At 46.2% G+C, this 21,530-nt stretch overlaps 1 protein-coding gene across 1 annotated transcript in view; it reads left to right on the plus strand.

Moving 5' to 3' along the window:
* Positions 1-21,530, plus strand: part of LOC115560968 (eukaryotic translation initiation factor 4 gamma 1-like) — a 77,129-nt gene that overhangs the window by 39,374 nt on the left and 16,225 nt on the right. The window contains 8 exon segments of the mRNA XM_030380675.1: positions 458-550; positions 662-749; positions 1,144-1,355; positions 1,357-2,443; positions 11,279-11,367; positions 12,687-12,891; positions 18,918-19,051; positions 20,764-20,961. Coding sequence (XP_030236535.1) covers positions 458-550; positions 662-749; positions 1,144-1,355; positions 1,357-2,443; positions 11,279-11,367; positions 12,687-12,891; positions 18,918-19,051; positions 20,764-20,961 — 2,106 coding nt within the window.

The following is a 21,530-nucleotide window of genomic DNA, read 5'->3' on the forward strand; positions in this document are numbered from 1 at the left end:
CACCAAATTGGTGATTATGTGAGGCAGGCAATTTTGGTCTCTCGCTCTCGCTGTGCTGGAATTTATTTCTGCATCAAAGGTGGAATAAGCCAAGCTGTACGCCCGTCAAACAACTTGGATCCAGCCTGCTCTACGTTTTCACTGAGTTTCAGAAGATTAGTTTATTAAGCATGAGGATAGCCTGTCGGCTAATGATTGGGTTCTGCCGTGATTTGTCGTGCTTGTTTGTGAGAATCGTGTCTTCTTTGGCGGAGGGGCAGGACAGATACACGCTGAGATAGAGGTAACATTCTTATAGGACCGCAAATAATCAGAAACAGCCCTCCTCTCTCCTGGCCCCATTCTCTTTCTTTGTGATTATCGGTGAGCGAAAGGATGAGTCTAGCCATCGTAACTACTTTTGCAATTTTTTTTTTTAATTAATGAGTGTGTGTGTGTGTTTGTGTTCTCTCCATAGATCAGAATACGGGACCCTAACCAGGGCGGCCGTGACATCACGGAGGAGATCATGTCAGGGGGTCGCAGTGGTTCCACGCCAACCCCACCACAGGTCAGCCCGTGTCCACACACACACCAACCCACACACGCACATCTCCTCCCTGGAGTGAAGTCTCATTGTGTGCGTTTGTTTGTGTGTGTGTGTTTGTTCTGTTTCCATTAGTCGATACTATCTGGATCCGAGAGTCCAGCTGTGCCACAGGCCAACGGTGAGAGTGTAACAGCTGCCACTCAAACACTGGTCAGACCAGGTAAGGGTCCAAGGGTCCTGCTTCTTACCCACACACCCCACGCCACCTCGTAACTAAGCGTTCTCCTTATAGGTAGATATTGTGATATGTTAGACTTTTGACAGGCAACTCTTAAGAGTACACCATAGTCTCAAATGTGTTTATAAGTGGCCACATCTAGTGTAGCCCTTGGATTTTCGGATGAAAAGGGCACTATGAATAAATTGTATCATTTATTATTATAATGTAGTGTGTTAATAGCCTTTGAAAGTGATTGTCATCCATCAGAGGTTGATAGAATTATGGTAGACTGAAGCACAGCCCCAAGACCTTTCCCCTGTTTCCTAGGGGTCAAAGGTCACTTTGCATTGAGTGTTCTTTCCTTTGTCTCACCGCCCTCCATCCCCTTGTCTAGATGACCGAGGGAAGCCCACGCCTCCCCCTCCTTCAAAGACCACCGAACTTTGCAAGGCTGAGCCGGCTGCCCCCCTAGAGGCCAGCCTCTCTGACACTCACACTAAGACCCCTCCCTCGCCGCTCCCCAGCGCAACCCCCCCCGCCCTTTCCTTGGACAGCCCGTGCCTCGCCGCCGACGTCATGGACGCCCCCCCCGCCCGCCCGGGAGCCTGCCCCAACACTGCCCCTCTCTGCACCCGAGGTGCCGGCATACCCGGCCCCCCTCCCCAACCCAGGCCCCAAGACGCCTAGGAGAGTCTTGCAGAGCAGAGCCGAGTCACTGCCGGAGAGCCCCCTGCAGAAGGCCCCGGCGCAGGAGCCACATCCAAAGGAAGCCCAAGCGGCCGTTTGTGCCGACATCCCTGCGGAGGCTGCTCCGCCCGAGCCCTCCAATGGCACGGTGGAGGTGAAGCCGGTGGGGTCGTTGGTCGCCCCGCCACCATCACCTGGCCCGCTAGAAGCCCCGCCGGGCTCCCCCATTGTCCAGCCTGAGGAGTTGCGGCTGCCCAACGGCCTCCCGCTGCCTGCCCCCCAGGACCCCCAGGCCCCAGCCGCGACCGGCCTGTCGGAGCGCGACGACAGCCCCATTGCCGAGCCCGAAGTCCAGGCGCCCCGGGTCCGCACACCCGACCTCCGGAAACCTGACCTCCACACGCTCCCCCGTGTGCCAGAGGTCGCCCCGGTGACGGCCCCGGTGACGGCCCCGGTGACGGTCCCGGTGACGGCCCCGGTCACGGCCCCGGTCACGGCCCCGGTCACGGCCCCGGTCAGGGCCCCGGTTACGGCCCCGGTTACGGCCCCGGTCAAGGCCCCGGTCAAGGCCCCGGTCACGGCCCCGGTCGAGGCGCAGTCTGCCCCCCAGGCGGCAGTCGCGGAGCAACCCCCCATGGTGCCCAACGTGCAGCCAGAGCCCCCAACCAGTGCTCCCGTGCGGCCGCCAACCCCAGAGCCAGCGGCCACGCCCGATGCTCTTGTGAAAGAGGACCAGGCCGATGTCCAGGAGCCGGTGAGTGTCCCCAAGGAGGAGGAGCAGGAGGTGGAGAGTGAGGAGGTGAAGGAGCAGCAGCTGGAGGTGAAGGAGGAGGAGAAGATGATAATGAAGTTGAAGGAGGAGCAGCAGGAAGTTAAGGAGGAGCAGGAGGTGGAGGCTCCAACAGAGATGGTTTCTGACCCGGCACCGCCCCCCATCAGAACGCACACCCCGGCCTCGGTGGAGAAGGAGGAGCCCAGCTCTGCTGTTGGGGGAACCGCTATGCAAGGTCAGTCCGTGTGTCTGCAAAGCAACCATGAAACCCAGGAGAACCTGCACTATAGTGTGCCTCTATCGTTAGACCCTACGCTATAGTGTGCCTCTATCGCTACAGACTCCACGCAAATGTCCATCTATCGTTACAGACCCTACGCTATAGTGTCCCTCTATCATTACAGACACTACGCTATACTGACCCACTATCGTTATAGACCCAGTGTTTCTGCGGGGTTGTGAAAGGTATTAAAATGTAGCAAATGAAATTAGCCCAAATTAAGGCCATTAAAAAGTTATAAATGTCATCTGACGAGGTATTACATTTCCAACAAGGCCTTTTGAGTTTTTCAATTTGTGTAATTTACGTGCAGGCCTATCTCCTAAAATTACTAAAACTTGCGTTGATTTATTTTTATGTTGCGAGTAGGACCTGAGTGATATCAATGATGTCACGTGGTGCATTCGCTGAAACAAACTGGATATACCCAGCTGGCTTGCTGCAAAACCTCTTCGCGAGTTCGCTGCTGTTAGTCAAAGTACTTGGACTTGTAAGGTATAAACGTATAGAAAGTACACTGGTGTGAATTTGCGCTACGGTATGGATTTTGACTTTACCGTGAGACCGGTGTGACCAGTAGACAGCCGCGTTTACATGGACACTTCTGATCCGATTAGCAGTGGTAGAACAGCTCGATCAGAATAAAAAATTATCATATATACGGCTCAATCGGAATACAATTCTCTGATTGGAATAGAATTCCATGCGGAATAGAAGAGGTGGTGTAGTCCGCTATGATCAACATGTATACACTTATTCCGAGTGGTTTGGGGTGGGTGTGGCTACTTTTTACATTAGAGAGATGGCTTCAGCAGCTGCAGTATTTCGCAATTGGTCAGTCTACTTTTTTACATACCGAACTTGACCGCTGTTAAGGAAAGGGAATTTTTTGCCTGATTCACGTCTTTCTTAACAGTAAGTATGTCCGAAAACTTATCAACCCCAGCTTGTCTTGTTTCTAAGTGACGTCAACGTCTTTGGCAGACTATTTCTCTGCTGGTCAACACTACGAATGGTAATTGTAAAATGACACAATGTGTGAAGATATTGTTTCGTTTTGGCAAGGAGCCGTGTAATAATGTAAAGTCATTATCGAAAAATAATACCCTTCAGGGCGAGGCAGGACAAGAATTCGCATCGCTGCCCGGTTTGCCCTGTCGTGGCTTATTCTCTCGATAATGACCGGCGTTCTGTACTACAACATTATCCCTTACAAATATCATATAAGTCCAGACCAACATAACGGTTGTGCGCGAGAGACATACGAGCTTAAGCTTACCACTTTTGTAAATGCCATAGGCCTATATACAGTACATTCGGATTGCATGATAGGATTAGATCTATTCCGATTAGAAAGTGTCCATGTAAACGCAGCTAGTAGGGATGGGCACGAGTAGTAAATTCCAAACTCGAGTGATCGAAGGAATTCCTCGAGGCTCAATCGAGTACTCGATCGAGTAATCAAATCTATTTTTAGAATGCAACGCATCTGCAGCAGGAATAGGCCTAATGATGAACGGCAATATTACCAACCAAACATGTAATGCTTATTCTCCATCAAAACAAGGTCAGAGTTATCAGAGTAATCATTATTTATTTTTGCAAACGTTCAAAACACATTTTCCTTAAAAAAATAAATATGCGTCTCACAATTTAAATCACGTCGAACCAAGGCCTGAAACGGTTTAAAAAGTAGCCTAACCATTGCCAATAATTTAAAGCTGCAAATAAAACGGCAGCAAATGGACTATGGATATACTCAGCGTTGTGATCTTTTCTACACGTCCGGGATTACAGCTACGTCTTGCGGCGGCGAAAATAGCCGACACACTTGGTTACTGCGGGTCTGCTTTCCCGAACTCACCGTTGTGTTTCAGGAGCATATGTTGCCGCATAGTACTTGTAGTACTCTGGTAGCTCGATTTCGCTTGGCATATTTTACATTTCACCTTATGATCTCCTATTTCTTTAAAGTATTTCAATTCTTCGCTGCGCTTTGCTTTAACCCCCATCTTTTAACTTTTTGAATTCTGGCGTGCCTGCACACGACACGGCACGCGCCACACAGAAATTTGATACATTTAATTAGCTTTGTGCCCACGGCATGCGTTAGTGGCGCCGCACAGAATTGATACATTTGCTTCAGAAAACTTTTTGTGTGTGTATATGCAAACTCGAGTTTGCCTGTCCACCAACCGAGTTCCTTTGTAACGAGGAGTACTCGAGTAATCGATTCCTCACGCCCATCCCTAGCAGCTAGTGTTGTGTGTAACGCCTTACTACGCGGTACTTTTTCATTTAAAAACTTTACACTGTAATAACAATATTTAACGAGGTAATTAAAAACTTCAACACTGGACCCAAAAACTCTCTCTCTGGCACTCTCTGCCTATGTCTACTTTGTGACATATTGATTAAGAACTATGGACCAAGTCACGTTGGGAAATCTTGATTAATCCAACTCCTATGGTCTCTCTCTCTCTCTCTTGAAGTCGTGCTGGTATTAAAAAATATGGTGAAGGTATTTAAAGGCCCACTATGCAACTTTTTTAGCCAAAATTACATTAAGTATTAGGGCTGTGTTCAAAAAATCGATCCACAATCCGATATCGATTCACGCTCAAAAATCACGATATCGATCCAAAAATGTCTGGATCGATCTTTTCCAGGTGACTAAAGGCACTATTTTCTTTGACGCGCAAGGCGTACTATAAAAAGCGAGTGCCGGCTAAACGAAACCGAAACTTAAAGGAGCATTTCACCGGTGGAGGCTTGAATATGTATTGAAATTGGGTCCTATATGTAGTCGAATAATAAAATAAAATTCTAATTTGGTGCCGTCTTGACCGAGAAAAGGCAGAAAGTGACTTTTTGGCGCTTGTGGATTGAAGACAACAACTCCCACCATGCACAGCTTCGCTTGCGGCCACTCCCGCTGATCATCTCCGCCTATCGGACACCTCCTTCTTCCATCTACTAATGGAACAAATCAGCGTGGAGCTTGACCCGACGTCACTGGCAGAGAGTAGTGACGCTTGCGCAGAAGCATACGGCCGACATCTTTCTTTATTCTGGGTGGAAATAGTAACATAGTTAGGCCATTAAATGCGTTTATGTAAACATTTTTCGCGAGAAATGTGCATTTTACTTTCATAATGTTCGCTCGTTGAATGTGAATGATGTTTGGTTTGATAGTTATGACGAAGAGGGAACGCTCGCGTGCAACGCTAGACACGTTACACGCGTTTGGTGTGGTCGTAGCATTATGCGGTTTCACCCCAAAAATCGGCTTTGTATGGCATTTCACAAGTCTCTGGTTGTCAAAGACTGTTTACAGAATAGGGTGACCAGTTTTGAGTTTGTGAAAAAGAGGACACTTCGTCGCGGGGGGGCGGGGGGCGGGGGGGGGGCGGGCGAAGCATCACGGCCGAGGCGAAAACATGGGTATTTTTTCTTTAGTTCGTCCGTGAACTTACATTTACGTTTAGGCATGGCTGCAGATGTAATGTGCTGTTGTAAACAGAGTGGAAGCGGCAAGGTGCTCAATGTTGCCAGATTGGAAATGGCAAAGTAACGTACCAAAGGCTCAAAATGGTCGTATTTGGAGGATAATTATCGTGGCTCTGGCAACCCTGAGATCGGTCGCCCAATGACAGACTCTCTCTACAGTCAGCTCGCGCAAGAAGGTGGAACGTAAGGGAGATACCATTTCCAGAACTTGGAAGGCCGTAATAACCATAGACATATACAATGGTAATAACTAGTAGGTTATGTGAAAGACCCAGAAACACAAATATGCGACGAGGCAAAAACAAATATGCGACGAGATAATGTCCGAAAACCGGACATTATCATCAATTAATAAAAAAAACCCGGACGCCCCGGACGGGACGTAAAAAGTGGACATGTCCGGGGAAAAGAGGACGTTTGGTCAGCCCAGTACAGGGGTTCTTGTAGTTTTCTAATATAGAGGGCCACTTAATTTTAATTTATTTATATTTTATTTGGTCTTGTTGTTTAGTTCTGGTCATTGTTTTAATTCTGCCATGCATATGTTACTTAAATTTCAAATAATACTTGGATTTTTGTCTAAAATAAATACTTGATTCTTGACTCTTCTCTCTCTGTGTCCCTCTTACACGTACACAGATACAATCACAAACACATGGAGCTGTTTTGTCTATGGGACAGTATTTATTTGCATTATGTCTGTAAATAGATCGGAATCTAATCGGATCGAATCGTGGATCGAATCGGATCGTGACCTTATGAATCGGAATCGGATCGATCCAGGAAATTCGGATCGATTCCCAGCCCTATTAAGTATGTAGGTTGAGAGTTATGCTGATGGTTCTGCATCCATTTCTGGGTCGATTGGTGGGTGTGTCATTTTCCCATGTCGCCTCTACAGTGAAAAAGCGCATATGCAACTTGATCTGCTCGGACCGGGACATTCCGGATGTGACGCAGCGGAAGTATCCTCGAAAATGTAGTCAGATTGTAGTTTCGAAAATGCTTTACGGCACAGACACACACCCAAACATGGCACCGGCTAGATATAAACAGCCAGTTGCGAGGCAATTGTTGCATTCATCATGGATCAATCGACTGATAAGGGACCCAAGAGGCGACTGTCGGTGGAACAAAAGAAGAATGGACCAGAAAAGAGATCAGACACGAGTGAAAGTTTTTTGGCTTGATTTACCTTAATATAACAGGCTAGGAGTCATTGCGATGGTTCCATTATACATTTTTGTTCGATGGTTCGTTGTTTCGACTCCCCCTTGCGCATCTTGGCGGAGAAAAGGAATATGTTTCTGCCGGCGACCCGCCGCCCACTCTCGCGGGAGTCTCGGGTCTCGTGAAGTAACGAATTTCTTTACGGCACAGACCCCCAAACACGGAACCGGCTCGATATAAACACAAGTAACTAAGGGATTGTTACATTCATCATAGATCAGCCGACTAAAAAGAGACAGAGAAACCCAATGTCGGAGGAACAGAAGAAGAGAAAAGGGAGACTGACCGACAGAGAGGCCAGACACGAGTAAACGCTGGGCAAGCTTTTCAGGAATAGCGTGAACTGAAAGAAAAAGAAGACTGCAAATCAGACTCCGATTTGGCCGTGTTGCTTTTGAAATTGAAAGTACCCTTGGGTGAACTTTGTCCTCGTGGTATTCTTGATGTTGATAGTCTCTGTACAAATGTGTTTGCTCAACCATTTTGTTGTGAGCCCTGTAAAAATAGTTTTCTCGACCGTTTTGTTGTGAGCCCTGTATGTTTCTAGCTTGCTTGTTGGTTGCAACCATATAAACACCTTTGTTTCTATTGGTGTTTTGCTGTTCGTCTGTCTCGTCCCCCAGATACAGACTGAATCCCCGAATCCAGGTTCTTGTTTATTTAGATTATGTTGGCCAACACTCTCACACTGATTGTTCTGTTCAACATAAGATAAAACAATTATAATCTAGGATATAAATTCTCCCCGTCAACTATAAAAAAGGATGGCTTTATGTTTATTGCAATACAAATACACAATTTTAAAAATGCATAACCTTGCCTACACTTTATGAACATCTACTTCGGACATGGCTCCACACATTCGCCGGCTTCTTTGAAAACAAATGCACATGGCTCGCGTAGAAGTGCATGGGGAAGGGTCGTCAACGAGTTGTTACGACAGTGTTGTAAAATATCTACTACGCAGCTGAAGAGGGCGCTGTGTAGAGAAATGTGCGTGCCAAAACCAAGAAAACAGCGAAGAAATTCCCGAAGTTGCATAGTGGGCCTTTAAAAAAGGTATTAAAAGGTAATAAATTCAACTTAAGAATTCCTGTATAAACCCTGAGACCCTACACTATATAGTGTCCCTCTATCGTTATAGACCCTACGCTATAGAGTCGCTCTATTGTTACAGACCCTACGCTATAGTGTTCCTCTATCTCAGCAGACAGACCCTATGCTATGGTGTCCCTCTATCATTACAGACAGACACTACGCCAGGGGTACTCAAGTAGAAATGATGAGGGGCCACAATTTTTTTTTTCAGTGACTCAAGGGGCCGGTCGGTATACGTGTGACTGAGGCCGATCTATGCTCTGTTTTAGACGTAACGCGTAAGCACGTAAGATACATAACCCCCCCTTGCGCGGTAAAACATCCCCCCTTACGTGCTAAAGTGCGTCGGCCAAAATTCCTGACTATGCGACTAAAACACTACGGCCCTACGCAGCTCGCAAAGACTGTGATTGGCCAGCTAACCACATCCTTTCAGGAGTCTCACATTTCCGGTTTTACAGCATAACAGCACCATTTTTAAAAGGCTGTGACAGAAGCGAATGAAGAATTTTGAAGAAGGAGAAGAAGAAAACACAAGAACGAATTATGATAATTATAAATATAAACAAGCCAGCGATTTCCACTTCCACGCCCACAGATTCGTTCGTTGCTCCCCCTACTGTTCTGGCGGAGATTCCCCTGCAACACGCGCAATCCTTAAGGAACCTTAAAGGAACCGTAAATCAAAACTTGTCTAAAACAAGTCCCTTGTGTAAATTACGTGCTTACGTCTCTGCGTCTAAAACGACCCTAAATCGGCCTTGACTGCTGCTGAGATGGACTGTCTGCCTCGAGTTTGGGAGGGCTGGAGCGGTCTGTGGGCTGGAGTGCTCTCTGTTTATCGTTGCAACCCCCAGCCTCGTATTGAGATCGCGGCGCGCGGTTTCAAAATAAGAGCGCCCAGCACGATTTTTTTTTTTATTATTATTTTTTTAATAATTAAAAAAACTTTTCAAAACAGCTCGAGGGCCATTATAGACACCCCGCGGGCCGCTACTTGAGTATGACAGACCCTACACTTTAGTGTCCCTCTATCGTTACAGACAGACACTACGCTATAGTGTCCCTCTATCTCAGCAGACAGACCCTACACTTTAGTGTCCCTCTATCGTTACAGACAGACCCTACGCTATAGTGTGCCTCTATCATTCCAGTCCCTACGCTATGGTGTTCCTTTATCGCTACAGACCCTACGCTATAGTGTGCCTCTATCATTCCAGTCCCTACGTTATGGTGTTCCTCTATCGCTACGGACCCTACGCTATAGTGTCCCTCTATCGTTACAGACCCTACACTATTGTGTCCCATTATTGTTACAGACAGACTCTATGCCGTGACCCTCTATCGTTACAGACCCTACGCTATAGTGTCCCTTTATCGTTTCAGACCCTACGCTATAGTGACCCTCTATCGTTTCAGATCCTACAGTATACTGACCCTCTATCGTTAAAGAGCACCTATTATGCTTTTTCGACTTTTATGACCTATAAACGTTATTATAATGACTTATAGTCATGTTTAACCATACTAAAGTGTCAAATAATGACGTACACATTTGGACGTATTCCCTGATGACCGTCTGGGGTGACTGTGCCGAGCGCACAGGCACACTAGGGACGCCGGTCACGATTCACTTGTTCAAATTTTCGGGATTTATCTACCTAGAACAATCGGGATTTTCCATGAATGGTAATGCTGCAACTAGGGTTGTCACGATACCAGAATTTCAGTAGTCGATACCAATACCTGTGAATTTCCAAGATTTTCGATACTAATTCGATTCCACAATTTTTCTCTGCTACTGCCCTATTCAGCTTTTTTGCATTTGAATTTGAGTCATATTTTCTGTGCCTTTCAAAAGCTGCAGTGATTGCAAAAAAGCGGCTGTGTTACGCCGGGATTCCACCGGACGCGTTACGGCCGTGGAACGGCTGCGCCGCGGAACGGCTGCACCGCGGAACGGCTGCGAGTTCTGCCCTGCGTGCATTTCCACCGGGCGCGTTACGGCAGCGCAGCGCAGCGCTGCCTTGCGAGCCAGCCGTATAACGTGACCCAACAGTGATAGGAAAGGGAAACTCACTCACCTTGAATTCTCTAAACAAGTCGGGTGCCTGTCTTTGAGGTGTTTGGCCAGGTTTGACGTGCCTCCTCCTTTCGTTTGAAAACTTCTGAGGCACTGTTTGCATGTCGGCTTGTTTGAGGTTAGAATTGCTCCGGATTCATCCGCCTCGAATGCAAAATATTTCCATACGTGACTCTTGGTACCTGTCTTGTCCATGAGCCGACGTGTGTCACCTGCTGAAGCCACTTTTTTCGCAGACGGTAGGTTTTCATCTTCAGCGCCGCTGCCTGCTCTGTGCTGCTCACACGCGTATACTGCCCCCGTCAGTTCCGCCAAGAATCGACACGGCTCGCCGAGTGAAAAGTAGTTACAGACCCTACACTATCCTGTCCTTCTATCGTTACAGACTCTACGCTATAGTGACCCTCTATTGTTACAGATAGATAGGGACTTAAGTGTCGTATTTCGTTGTTTTTCTTAACCTCAGCTTTGAAAGGGTTACACCCTGTGACGCTGAGTTCAGAGGAGGTAGCCTCACCTAGAACCACCATAAGCTGCTCTGACCCCAATGATCTGCTCCAAGGTCGTCAAAGGTCCCATTCTTTCCAAGTGACATGACCATGACGGAATGAAGGCCGTTCCCTCTCCCATCACATGACACCTCTCCTTGCCCTGATCACATGACACAAGTGCATCCCATATTCAGTATTTTTGAAGTCCTAGTATGTAAGGATCTGTTTCACGTGCATTCCAAGATATTTGTTTTTATATGCTTGTCCGTCTGAATTGAAATGTTTTCCCATTCTTCGTTAGTATTTCAAATGGGGATGCATTTCAACCTCAGCAGATGTTAGGTGTATCTTACATGTTACTGTTCTGGTCCCCTGTAGCTGCTGTGTCCGTGCCAAAGAAGAAGAGGAAGATGAAGGAGCTGAACAAGAAGGAGGCCGTGGGCGACCTCCTGGATGCCTTCAAAGAGGTGTGTGTGTTGAGCTGGTAGTGCCCCACTGTGTGGAAGGCTTGGCCAGGCTGCTGAAGTCCTCGATGTGGAGTGGTTCTGACTGCTGCATGTATACCAATATATTCAAGGTCTCAAAAATATATTTAAAATGAAGTCAAAAAATATATATTCAAGGTTTACAAGAGGACGCTTGCGGGTAAAAACGACAAAATATTTTATCGAAAGTGCCTTTCGCTTAAACGGTGACAGCGTTTTTAGGGCTTAAAAACGCAAAAATCGGAAACTTGTATACGATCCGCCGTAGCATTTCTGTCTACACTGCCAAGACGCAAAACTACAGTACAGGGAAATAAACAAACATGTTGGATTATTTCCATGGGTCGGACCGTCAAGCTGCTCTGGCAGCTCTAATAAACGTACAGGAGTCTTTCCACGAAATGTACAGGATATGTACAGATAGTATTAGTGAACAGAGAAGGATATGTAATTATGTATTGGTTTTCGCAGCGCAGATAAGAGAAGAAGGAAGATTCTACGCATGCGCTCAGACATGGCGGTGTTGTGTGATAGTGTATCACAGCACCACCTAGCCGCCTTACATGCATAACCAATCGATTTCACACACTTTTGCGTCACCGTATGCATGCAGATTCCCTCCCGAAAACGACTTTCTAAACGCAGAACAAAAAGTGAAGACGCGACGCCCCTTTTGCGTCTTCTGTTCAGACCGTCATCATGTAAACATAGCCTTAGTTTCATCCTAATTGCATTTATTTTGGTGCTTTTTTGTGTACACATTTGTTACATCTTAATTTACATTTCAGGCATTTAGCAGATCATCCAAAGCAACTTAGAATATAAGTATATTTGTCAGAATGAGAAACAACCATATATCACTGTGGACGGTACAGTAAGGATGTTCATAGAACTGACTGTTAAGCACTAACAATCGCAAGGTCAACCCATTCCCTGTATACAACAAAGATAGCTAGAATAAAATACTACTAAGCACTATAATTAAGAACAACATACAATAAGTATGTACATTAAGTGCCAGTACATACAACATACAATAAGTCGGGGTGGGGGGGGGTGGCTATTCAGAGTCTAGGGGAACTCAGAATGGGTGAGTCTTGAGTCTTTTGCGGAAGCGCCACATTTCCCACAATGAATGTCTTAATTGCACCACTTCTTTCTTTGTTTTAAACGTGTATGGTTGTGCCTCACTGAGATCTCTTTCCTTGTTTTGTCTGAAAAAATCTGAAATCCAAACACATTGTTTCAACACATGAATGTCCCCGGTGTGGGTCTTACTGTGGGTTCCCTTTGGGTTGTAGCAGGAGCAGGTGACTGAGGTCTCCCCAGAGCAGGAGCCCCTGGCCCTAGCCCCCGAACCCCCCTCCACGGCGACCACGCACGGCCCGGAGGACGCAGACCTCAGCTGGGAGGACAAGGAGGACAAGGATAAGAAGCTGGACGCAGAGAAGACCCAGCCCCTCTCCCCCAAGTCTGCTGCGGACAAGAAGTACCAGTACAAAGAGGGTAGGTGTGGTCCCCTCTCCCCTGGCCCCTATACATTTGATCCCAACAGAATGCTGGTTTCACAACCCCTGTACTAGTAGTTGAATGGTCTAGGTGAGTCACGCTTGGTTTGTCCCAGATATCGGTTTGGTTGACAATCTCTTCTTTCACCTTTATGATCCCCGGCCAGTTCTGCTTTAGATGGTTTCAGAAATTGTGTTCCTGTGTGTATGTACTCCAACATGAATGTCTGTCCTAGCAGGAGAGGAAAGGCTATTTTCACTACTTAGCTTATACTATTGAACCTCTTTCTTTTAAAAAAGTGTTTTTCTAAAAGTAAACCATTTTAAAGTGCAATTATCATTGCATTTAGATCCTTTGACCTCAAGTACAGAATCTAGATGAAAAGGTTATAAGCACGTCCAAAGCTTTTGTGAATAGCTCAGGGTACCAGTGGAGTCTTAAAAGCATGAAAAAAAGTATTGCATTTCATTTTCCCAAATTAAGGCCTTAAAAGTATTGAATTTCATCTTTAAAGTCTTGCATTTTTTCACGGAGGTCTTCATTTTTTAAAATGTTTTACATTATCAATAAATTTAGTCTAATATCGTAACCTAGCGTAAATCAAATATTCTTTGTCATGTCCATGAGATAAAACATTCTGGAATCTTTTGCTCCTATTTCAATAATCATCCTATCAAGTATCAATGCACAAATATCAGCTGCGCTTTCTCGCTCTCTTCTCTTGGACAGCGAGTTAACAGACACATCAGCACCCACATAGCCCCGCCTCCTCTCACTCATTCGCCGTCTCTGGCAGTGCACTAGTCTCAATGTTGTGTGACTTTGTTAAAAGTAGCATGTCAAGTGCAGCTCCTCCACGACCGGTTTAGGTAGAGAAAGAAAACTGAAGGATTTCTGTTTAGAAGTACTTTGACTTTGAGGCAAATTAACAAGGAAAATCAAAATAAGTTTAACCCATATGCAAGAACAAGGTTTGGGTTTCATAAATGCAAATGCACAGCATTAGCGATCTTTTTCAGGAAATTGGACCTGTACAAACTATGCATTATATGAAAAGCTGAGCCTCCACTGTTTACAACAGTCCAAACCATATCACTCTGCGACTAAAACTCGTAATTACAAATCAGGAACAAACTTCCCCTACTCTTTTTACAACCCAAAAAGTTAGTTTTATACCCTTGGTTTTTTGGTACTCAAAGTTGTGTTTTGGTTGCATTAAAACACCAGAAACAGATAATCCTGTGTCTTGGCCCAATTTTGCCACTAAACATGGTGCTTACAATCTATGACCAAGAAAGAAAAGTTTCTGAGGAAAACGGTAAATTGCCTTCAATCAGAACACATGTCCTTCATCGCTATCTGGTGGCCATATGGTGTATTTGCGAGATTTTGGCTTGGTGTCATTCAATTCAATTTGCCCTGGACTTTCAATAGAGTAGCCTGGCTCCGCCCGCCTAAGTACTTCCGCTAAATTTTATTTTCCCTAGAGTACTACGTCTGGGTTTGCGGTATATTCCTGGGTTTTCTCCGTCAATATTTTTTGCGTCCAATTAGCGAACAGAGGGAGTGGCTGAGAACAACGACATTGAAGTCAGCTCTCGTTGACGGACTTCTTCACGCACGGTGTTTGGTTTGTTTACAGCCTGCGCGCAACGTGATTCCCGGCCAAATGTAAGCGATTGGTTATGGCAGATCCAGAGTGGCACTGGGCAGATCCAATAGTTTTAAACTTCAACAGACACCCGCCTTCAAGAGAGTTAACGTTAGTCAATTGAGTGGGTCCAGACTCTGTGTGCAAATTAAATTAAGTACGAGAGTCTGGTAGGACCAGGCTATCAATAGAGGGGACAAGTGTCAAAATTGTAAAATGGGTGCTCAAGATACAGGGCTCTAAAGTGCGACCAATTTGGTCGCACATGCGACCTAATTTCTCAATGGTGCGACTAAAAAAAATCTGAGGTCGCACCGGTGCAACCAGCCGTTCAAAAAGAACAAAACTCTGCGACTCTGAAAGGCCCATATCATGGTCCAAACCATTCAGAGATAATGAAGAGCGGGACCCCCCTCTGATTGGCCGTGGTCCAGATATTCCTGTTTATTGTACTTCATTTAAGAATGCTCGTCAGAATTGTGCGATTTTCACTGGCTACAATATTGCATCTGTCAGTTGTCAAATTTGCTGAACAAAATGTTAAACTTCAATAATTGTTCAGTCAACTTATATCGTGCATTTATTTAAGCTCTCAACAGCATAACCATACAGCTTTGCCACATCGGCGGGAAAACACGGCACACGCAAAGTAGGCTACATCCATGGAATCAGCCGTTCAAAACCAGTCTGCATGAATCGTATGACAACTGGATGGCAGGGGATGCGGACAAGGTATACACCGCAGGGGAGAACATGAGAGCCCCAGCTCGCCGCATAGTAGCCTGGGTGCTTTCAGCATGGAATAAGCTGGATACGGAGTGGGTGAAAAACTATGTGTGTGTGTGTGTGTGTGTGTTTGTGTGTCACTCTGTTCGAGCCTGCATGAGAGTTCAATGTTGTCATTAGCTGTTACGTCTTTCTGACCAATCGCAGTTCAAGGCCGACCTGGGCTGTTCCACTTCAGGAGGGGGCGCTCAGTTACTCCCCTCTAGACAAAACGGAATTGGTTGCGACGTTGACCCGGCGCCGCCCGAAACGTTAACGGGCCACCGGGAATTCTCTCAACTCTCCCGATTACCACTCTGCGTGTTCGTGCGTGCGTGCGTGCCTGTGTGTGTGTGCAGGCGTTATTCAATTGCCTGGTAAACATATAGGCCTACGGTAATATTCATACTGGTTTAAATAATGCATTTGATAGTAGGCTATTTCCCATCGTTGCTGAGCAAGAGTTTTGTTCGAAAGTTCAGTGATAGAAAACAAATAATAGCCCGGGCTATTGCCAAAGATCAAGAAGGCCAAACTACATGAGTTGGCCATCAGAGGGGCATGTGACTGCAATTGAGGATAGTCCATAAGACCTGGAGCCATGAGATGTTCAGTTTGAAGTTTCAGTTTAAAACACTTGCACATATATAACCTGTTTGTGTCTGATAGTACAACAGGGCTACCAACTGAAAATGACCAACTGATAATTATTTCAGGTGGAAATGTTATCTTCCATTTATGCTGTGTTATAGCTTTATCCACTCTAACCAAGTAGTTTCCACATTGAATGTTTAACTTGCACAACAATCGTTCTTTTGTTTTCCCTGTGATATCAAAAATGGTTTAGAATATCAATATTTTATTGTATTGTAAAGGTATTGTATCGAAGTAAAAAAATCCAGTATCGTGACAACACTACCTCGCAGTCACGTGACTACCGTTACGTAGCTTTGCGTTGCCACTGCTTCCTTGCAGACCCTCTCTGCGGGCGACGCAGTGGTGACGACTCAAGCCCTCCGTCGCCTATTATTACTGTGTAGCTTGCGCAAAACAGTGTTTAAAATCAAAAGTCTTGAAAGAAGGTCGGGAGAGATCATTGGGAAGTGTTTTATAAATAATAAACAATAAAATATAAAATAAATGTACAGATTAAATCTATTTGATTGTTTGGTAAGGGTTAGGCCGCTTGGGCCTGAGACTCTTTCAGGGGCATGCTGTCATTATTTTAGGTTTAATCTTGTGTTTAATATGATTTATTCTGCCAGAATGGATGCGATATAGGTATTACATTTCATTTGAAGTGGGATTAAAAAGGTCTTAAATATAGGTTTGACAATCCTGGAGGTGCAGGGTACCTGCCCCACCTCTTCTGACCTGAGGTGGGAGAAGAGGTTGAAAACGTTAATAAGCCTTCATAAACTGGTTGTTGAGTAGGGGGGGAATCGCAGGGTACCTCATGATGTGATCCATGGCCCGCGATACCGATAATATCACCAGACAGCGATTCCGCAATCATCTATAAATTAATACGTTTTTCATTTACTCGTCTTTGGTTAGTTAACTTCTGTTCAAGTTCCCTTCATTCATGTGTTGAGCGCCACCTCGAGGAGCAGGGAAATCTTGTCCCACCCCTACTGCTGAAGGGTTCACCTCAGAGCGTTTGTGCTGAAACCATATCGATGAGATGAAGCTACCTCATTGAGATGGTCTCAGCATCTTAATGCTGAAACCTCTACATCTTTATTTAAGGTAGTTGTGAGAAATGTTCATACAGTTAACTTTACAGAACAAAAGTTGACTACGATTAGTGTTGATAATTATTCAACAAATCTCTCTCCATACTGGCTATGTATATAATAAAACCCCACAAATAATGAGTATGATGTCGAAATTAAAGGACAATTCCGGTATTTTGAACATTGAGCCCCCTTTCTGGTTTGTCTAGGATGAAATAGAGTGGTTAACACAGAAATTTTGAATTATGGTCCTGTCTCGAGTATTTGGCTAATTTCGAGTCGCCCCTGCCTGCTTCACAATGGCTGGTTATGTGAATTCAAAAACACCCCTAAACGTTTGTTTTCAGAAACGTGAAACTCTTCGAGTGGTTAGTGGTGCTAGTTGATGTTCCTAATCGAGTGTCGTAGGAAAATACAGTTTCTGTCGTGTTTTATTTTGCAATTTTGTAAATCTGCATTTTGTAAATTAAACAGAAACCGGACCGGAAACGGAAAGGGGGGTGGTTGTAGACTCTTCGCTCGGTTCTAGCCCTACTATTGATACGGAGAACCGAGCGAAAAAAGTACATTACCGGAAACCGTTTCCTGTTCCAGTGTGGTTTCCGTTTCATTTACAAAATGCAGATTTACAAAATGCCACATAAAACACGACAGAAACTGTATTTCGCTACGATACCTGATTTAAAATAATCAACGAACACCACTAACCACTCGAAGAGTTTCACATTTCTGAAAGGAACGTTATGGGGTGTTTTTGAATGCAAATAGCAAGCCATTTTCAAGCAGGCAGGGGCGATTTGAAATTAGCCAAATACTCGAGACAGGACCAATATTCAAAATTCCGGTGTTAACCACTCTATTTCATCCTAGACAAACCAGAAAAGGGGCTCAATGTTCAAAATAACGGAATTATCCTTTAAGTAAATGGACGTTACGCAAAAATTGGCTGATATTTGGCCGCTCTTCTGTCCTCCATACCGTACTGGAGTCACTGAACAGCTTGTTCCCTGGGAATCGTTCCTCACTGGATGAGGACTCCTCTCGATCCCTCTTTATCTCTGTTCTTTAGGTTCCTCTAAAACGGGGGCCCGGCTTTCTGGTTGTAGCTCTTGATTGGCGGCATGAACACAGCACACTTGTTCTGAGATTTAAAGAAATGAGGATCAGAGAAAAGGTAGAACTTGAGAGTAAGATGGGAGCAGGACAAATGATCCGCCTACGGCCCTGCTAAATATCTTGTGTAAGCTGGTTATTAAGAACCGTGTCCATCAAAAACCCTGGCTGGGGTTCCTTCATCATCTCCGAACTTTAGGAAAGATTTGACTGAGGATCATAACAGGACTATAGAGCAGAGGGAGAACCTCAAACTGTGGAATATGCAGGAGCTCCAGGTCCAGTTTCAGTCTTAAGAGCATCTGTGTTGGCTCCCCACGTGTATCAGCCCAGACTGACTCCCCCTGACCTCCCCTCTTAGCCCAGACCGACTCCCCCTGTCCTCCCCTCTCAGCCCAGACTAACTCCCCCTGTCCTCCCCTTTCAGCCCAGACTGACTCCCCCTGTCCTCCCCTCTCAGCCCAGACTAACTCCCCCTGTCCTCCCCTCTCAGCCCAGACTGACTCCCCCTGTCCTCCCCTCTCAGCCCAGACTAACTCCCCCTGTCCTCCCCTCTCAGCCCAGACCGACTCCCCCTGTCCTCCCCTCTCAGCCCAGACTGACTCCCCCTGTCCTCCCCTCTCAGCCCAGACCGACTCCCCCTGTCCTCCCCTCTCAGCCCAGACCGACTCCCCCTGTCCTCCCCTCTCAGCCCAGACCGACTCCCCCTGTCCTCCCCTCTCAGCCCAGACTGACTCTCCCTGTCCTCCCTCGTCCAGAACAATGGAAGCCCTTGGACCCCGAGGAGAAGAAGAAGTACGACCGGGACTTCCTGCTGAAATGCCGCTTCATCTCGGCCTGCATGAGCAAGCCTGAAGGCCTGCCAGCCATCACTGACGTAGTGCTGGACAAGGTGTTGACACATGCACATGCACACGCACACATACATGTACACCAGTACATTTGCACACGTACACGTACACCAGTACACATAGACGCACAGGTACGCGTACATACACACACGTACGTGTACGTACTAGGGCTTTGACTCCGAACTTTGTTATTGGAATATAATTCGAATATCAAAAAATAAATTAAAATTCGAACAAATATTATGCAGCCCTTAATATTCGAACCTGTTATGGGCAGGCCAAGAGGGAGAGACGTCGGAGAACCCGACGCAGACCAGTTACAATAGCAACGCCTGTAAACAAACCTCGCGAAGCCCAATCCAGGTCTTACTGAAGGCATTTAATGGTCAAAATATTATTTAGAAATATTTGAATATTAATATCAATAAACAAACAAACTTTGAATATGATTTTTGGGCAAAAGTCAAAGCCCTAGTACGTACACACACGTACGTACTAGTGGTGAAACGGATCAGTGTGTCCACGGTTCGGTTCAGATAACCGTTTTGGGCCTCAGTTTCGGATACGGTTCGGATTAGGATCATGTCCGTGATAGTAAAAAGGCTGACTTTTTTTTGACGGAGGGTTTGGGGGAGAAACACAAAAATGAATGAGACCCACAGGCTATTTGCAATGTGTTAATTGACTGCAATCAGACAACTTGCAAGGCTTTTTTGTGCAATAAATGTTCCCCTAAATGCATTTGAAAACATGGTGCACTGAGTGTAACATGTAAGGGATAACGGCCGACGAGGCTTAGAACTCTGGTGATACTGACGGTCCGAATCCACAGGGTATTTTTGTTGAAAGGCCGACGAGAATGATGTTTGAATGGTCTTTGAAGATGAGCCCAGATCTTTTCTAGCTGTTCCACTCACATTAATTGGGTGGCTGCGGCGAAGGTGTCCTGCCATATTCGAAGTGCTACCCGAGGAGTAAACGAAGGACGAGAAACAGTGTTTGCATACTGTCCTTTGCTTGTCAACTGTCTTTTTCCCCTGATCATCGCACTCCACACTAAAACCGAAATGATCCCACACGGCTGACTTTAATGAGGCTGGTGCTTCCTCAAATTTCCTCTTATTGTCATTTCCATTCATCTTTTCCATTCATAAATTGTCATGGACCGCTTAAAGTTTAAAGCCCAGTTTGTTTTGAACGCTGACAGGCTGAAGGGAGGGGCGGGAAAAGTCTCATTGGCTCGGGCAGCACTGGAGAGAATGCATTCCGCTGGGTCCTAAACACCCTTTGTATCGGACGTAGGCTACAGTAGGAAAAATACGCTACATAAGGCAATGCCTTCATGAAACCGAAATCTGCGGATCTCCAGAATGCTCCGAACTGTGGTAAACGAACCGAACGGATTCGGATACAATTCGAATCCGCTGCAGGCCTAGTACGTACACACACACACACGTACACATACAGGCGCATCAGTACATGTGCAACAGTACACGCACACCAGTACACACTCGCACGTACATGCATGTACACACGAACCAGTACACACACACCAGTACACACACGTACACATACACGGACACCAGTAGACCACACAGATCACAGCGGGTTCACTGGACCCTACACTGACCCTCAGTAGACCACACAGAACATAGCAGGTTCATTGGAAGCCCGGCTCATCTTCACTTGAATGTGACCTCGGACACTAGATCTTCAGTAGACCACTCTCCTCACGTTCCTTCCTTTCTGACAGGCAAATAAGACCCCTCTGCGCCAGTCCGAGCCCATTCGCTGCCCCGGCATGAACTTTGGCCCTGACTTCACGCCCGCCTTCGCCACCTTCAGTGGCAGGTCTGGCATGGGAGGCGGAGGAGGAGGAGGAGGTGGAGGAGGCGGAGGAGGGGGAGGTGTTGGAGGAGGAGGAGGAGGAGGCGGCGGAGGCAGAGGACCTGTAAGTGGCCAACCATTTTATTGGGGGTTCCAGTGCGTTTCATGTCATGTGGGGGGGTTCCACAGTGTTTCATGACGTTTGGGGGTTCCAGTGTGTTTCATGTCGTTGGGGGGGTTCCAGAGTGTCTCATGTCGTTGGGGGGTTCCAGTGTGTTTCATGTCGTTGGGGGGTTCCAGTGTGTTTCATGTCGTTGGGAGTTCCAGTGTGTCTCATGTGGTTGGGGGGGGTTCCAGTGTGTCTCATGTCGTTGGGGGGTTCCAGTGTGTCTCATGTGTTTGGGGGGGTTCCAGTGTGTTTCATGTTGTCAGGGGGAGTTCCAGTGTGTTTCATGTCTTTGGGGGGTTCCAGTTTGTTTCATGTCTTTGGGGGGTTCCAGTGTGTTTCATGTCTTTGGGGGGTTCCAGTGTGTTTCATGTCGTTGAGGGGGTTCCAGTGTGTTTCATGTCGTTGAGGGGGTTCCAGTGTGTTTCATGTCTTTGGGGGGTTCCAGTGTGTTTCGTGTCGTTAGGGGGGGTTCCAGTGTATTTCATGTCGTTGGGGGGGTTCCAGTGTGTTTCATGTCTTTGGGG

Source organism: Gadus morhua, chromosome 16 (genome assembly GCF_902167405.1).
Source record: "Gadus morhua chromosome 16, gadMor3.0, whole genome shotgun sequence".
Taxonomy (NCBI): domain Eukaryota; kingdom Metazoa; phylum Chordata; class Actinopteri; order Gadiformes; family Gadidae; genus Gadus; species Gadus morhua.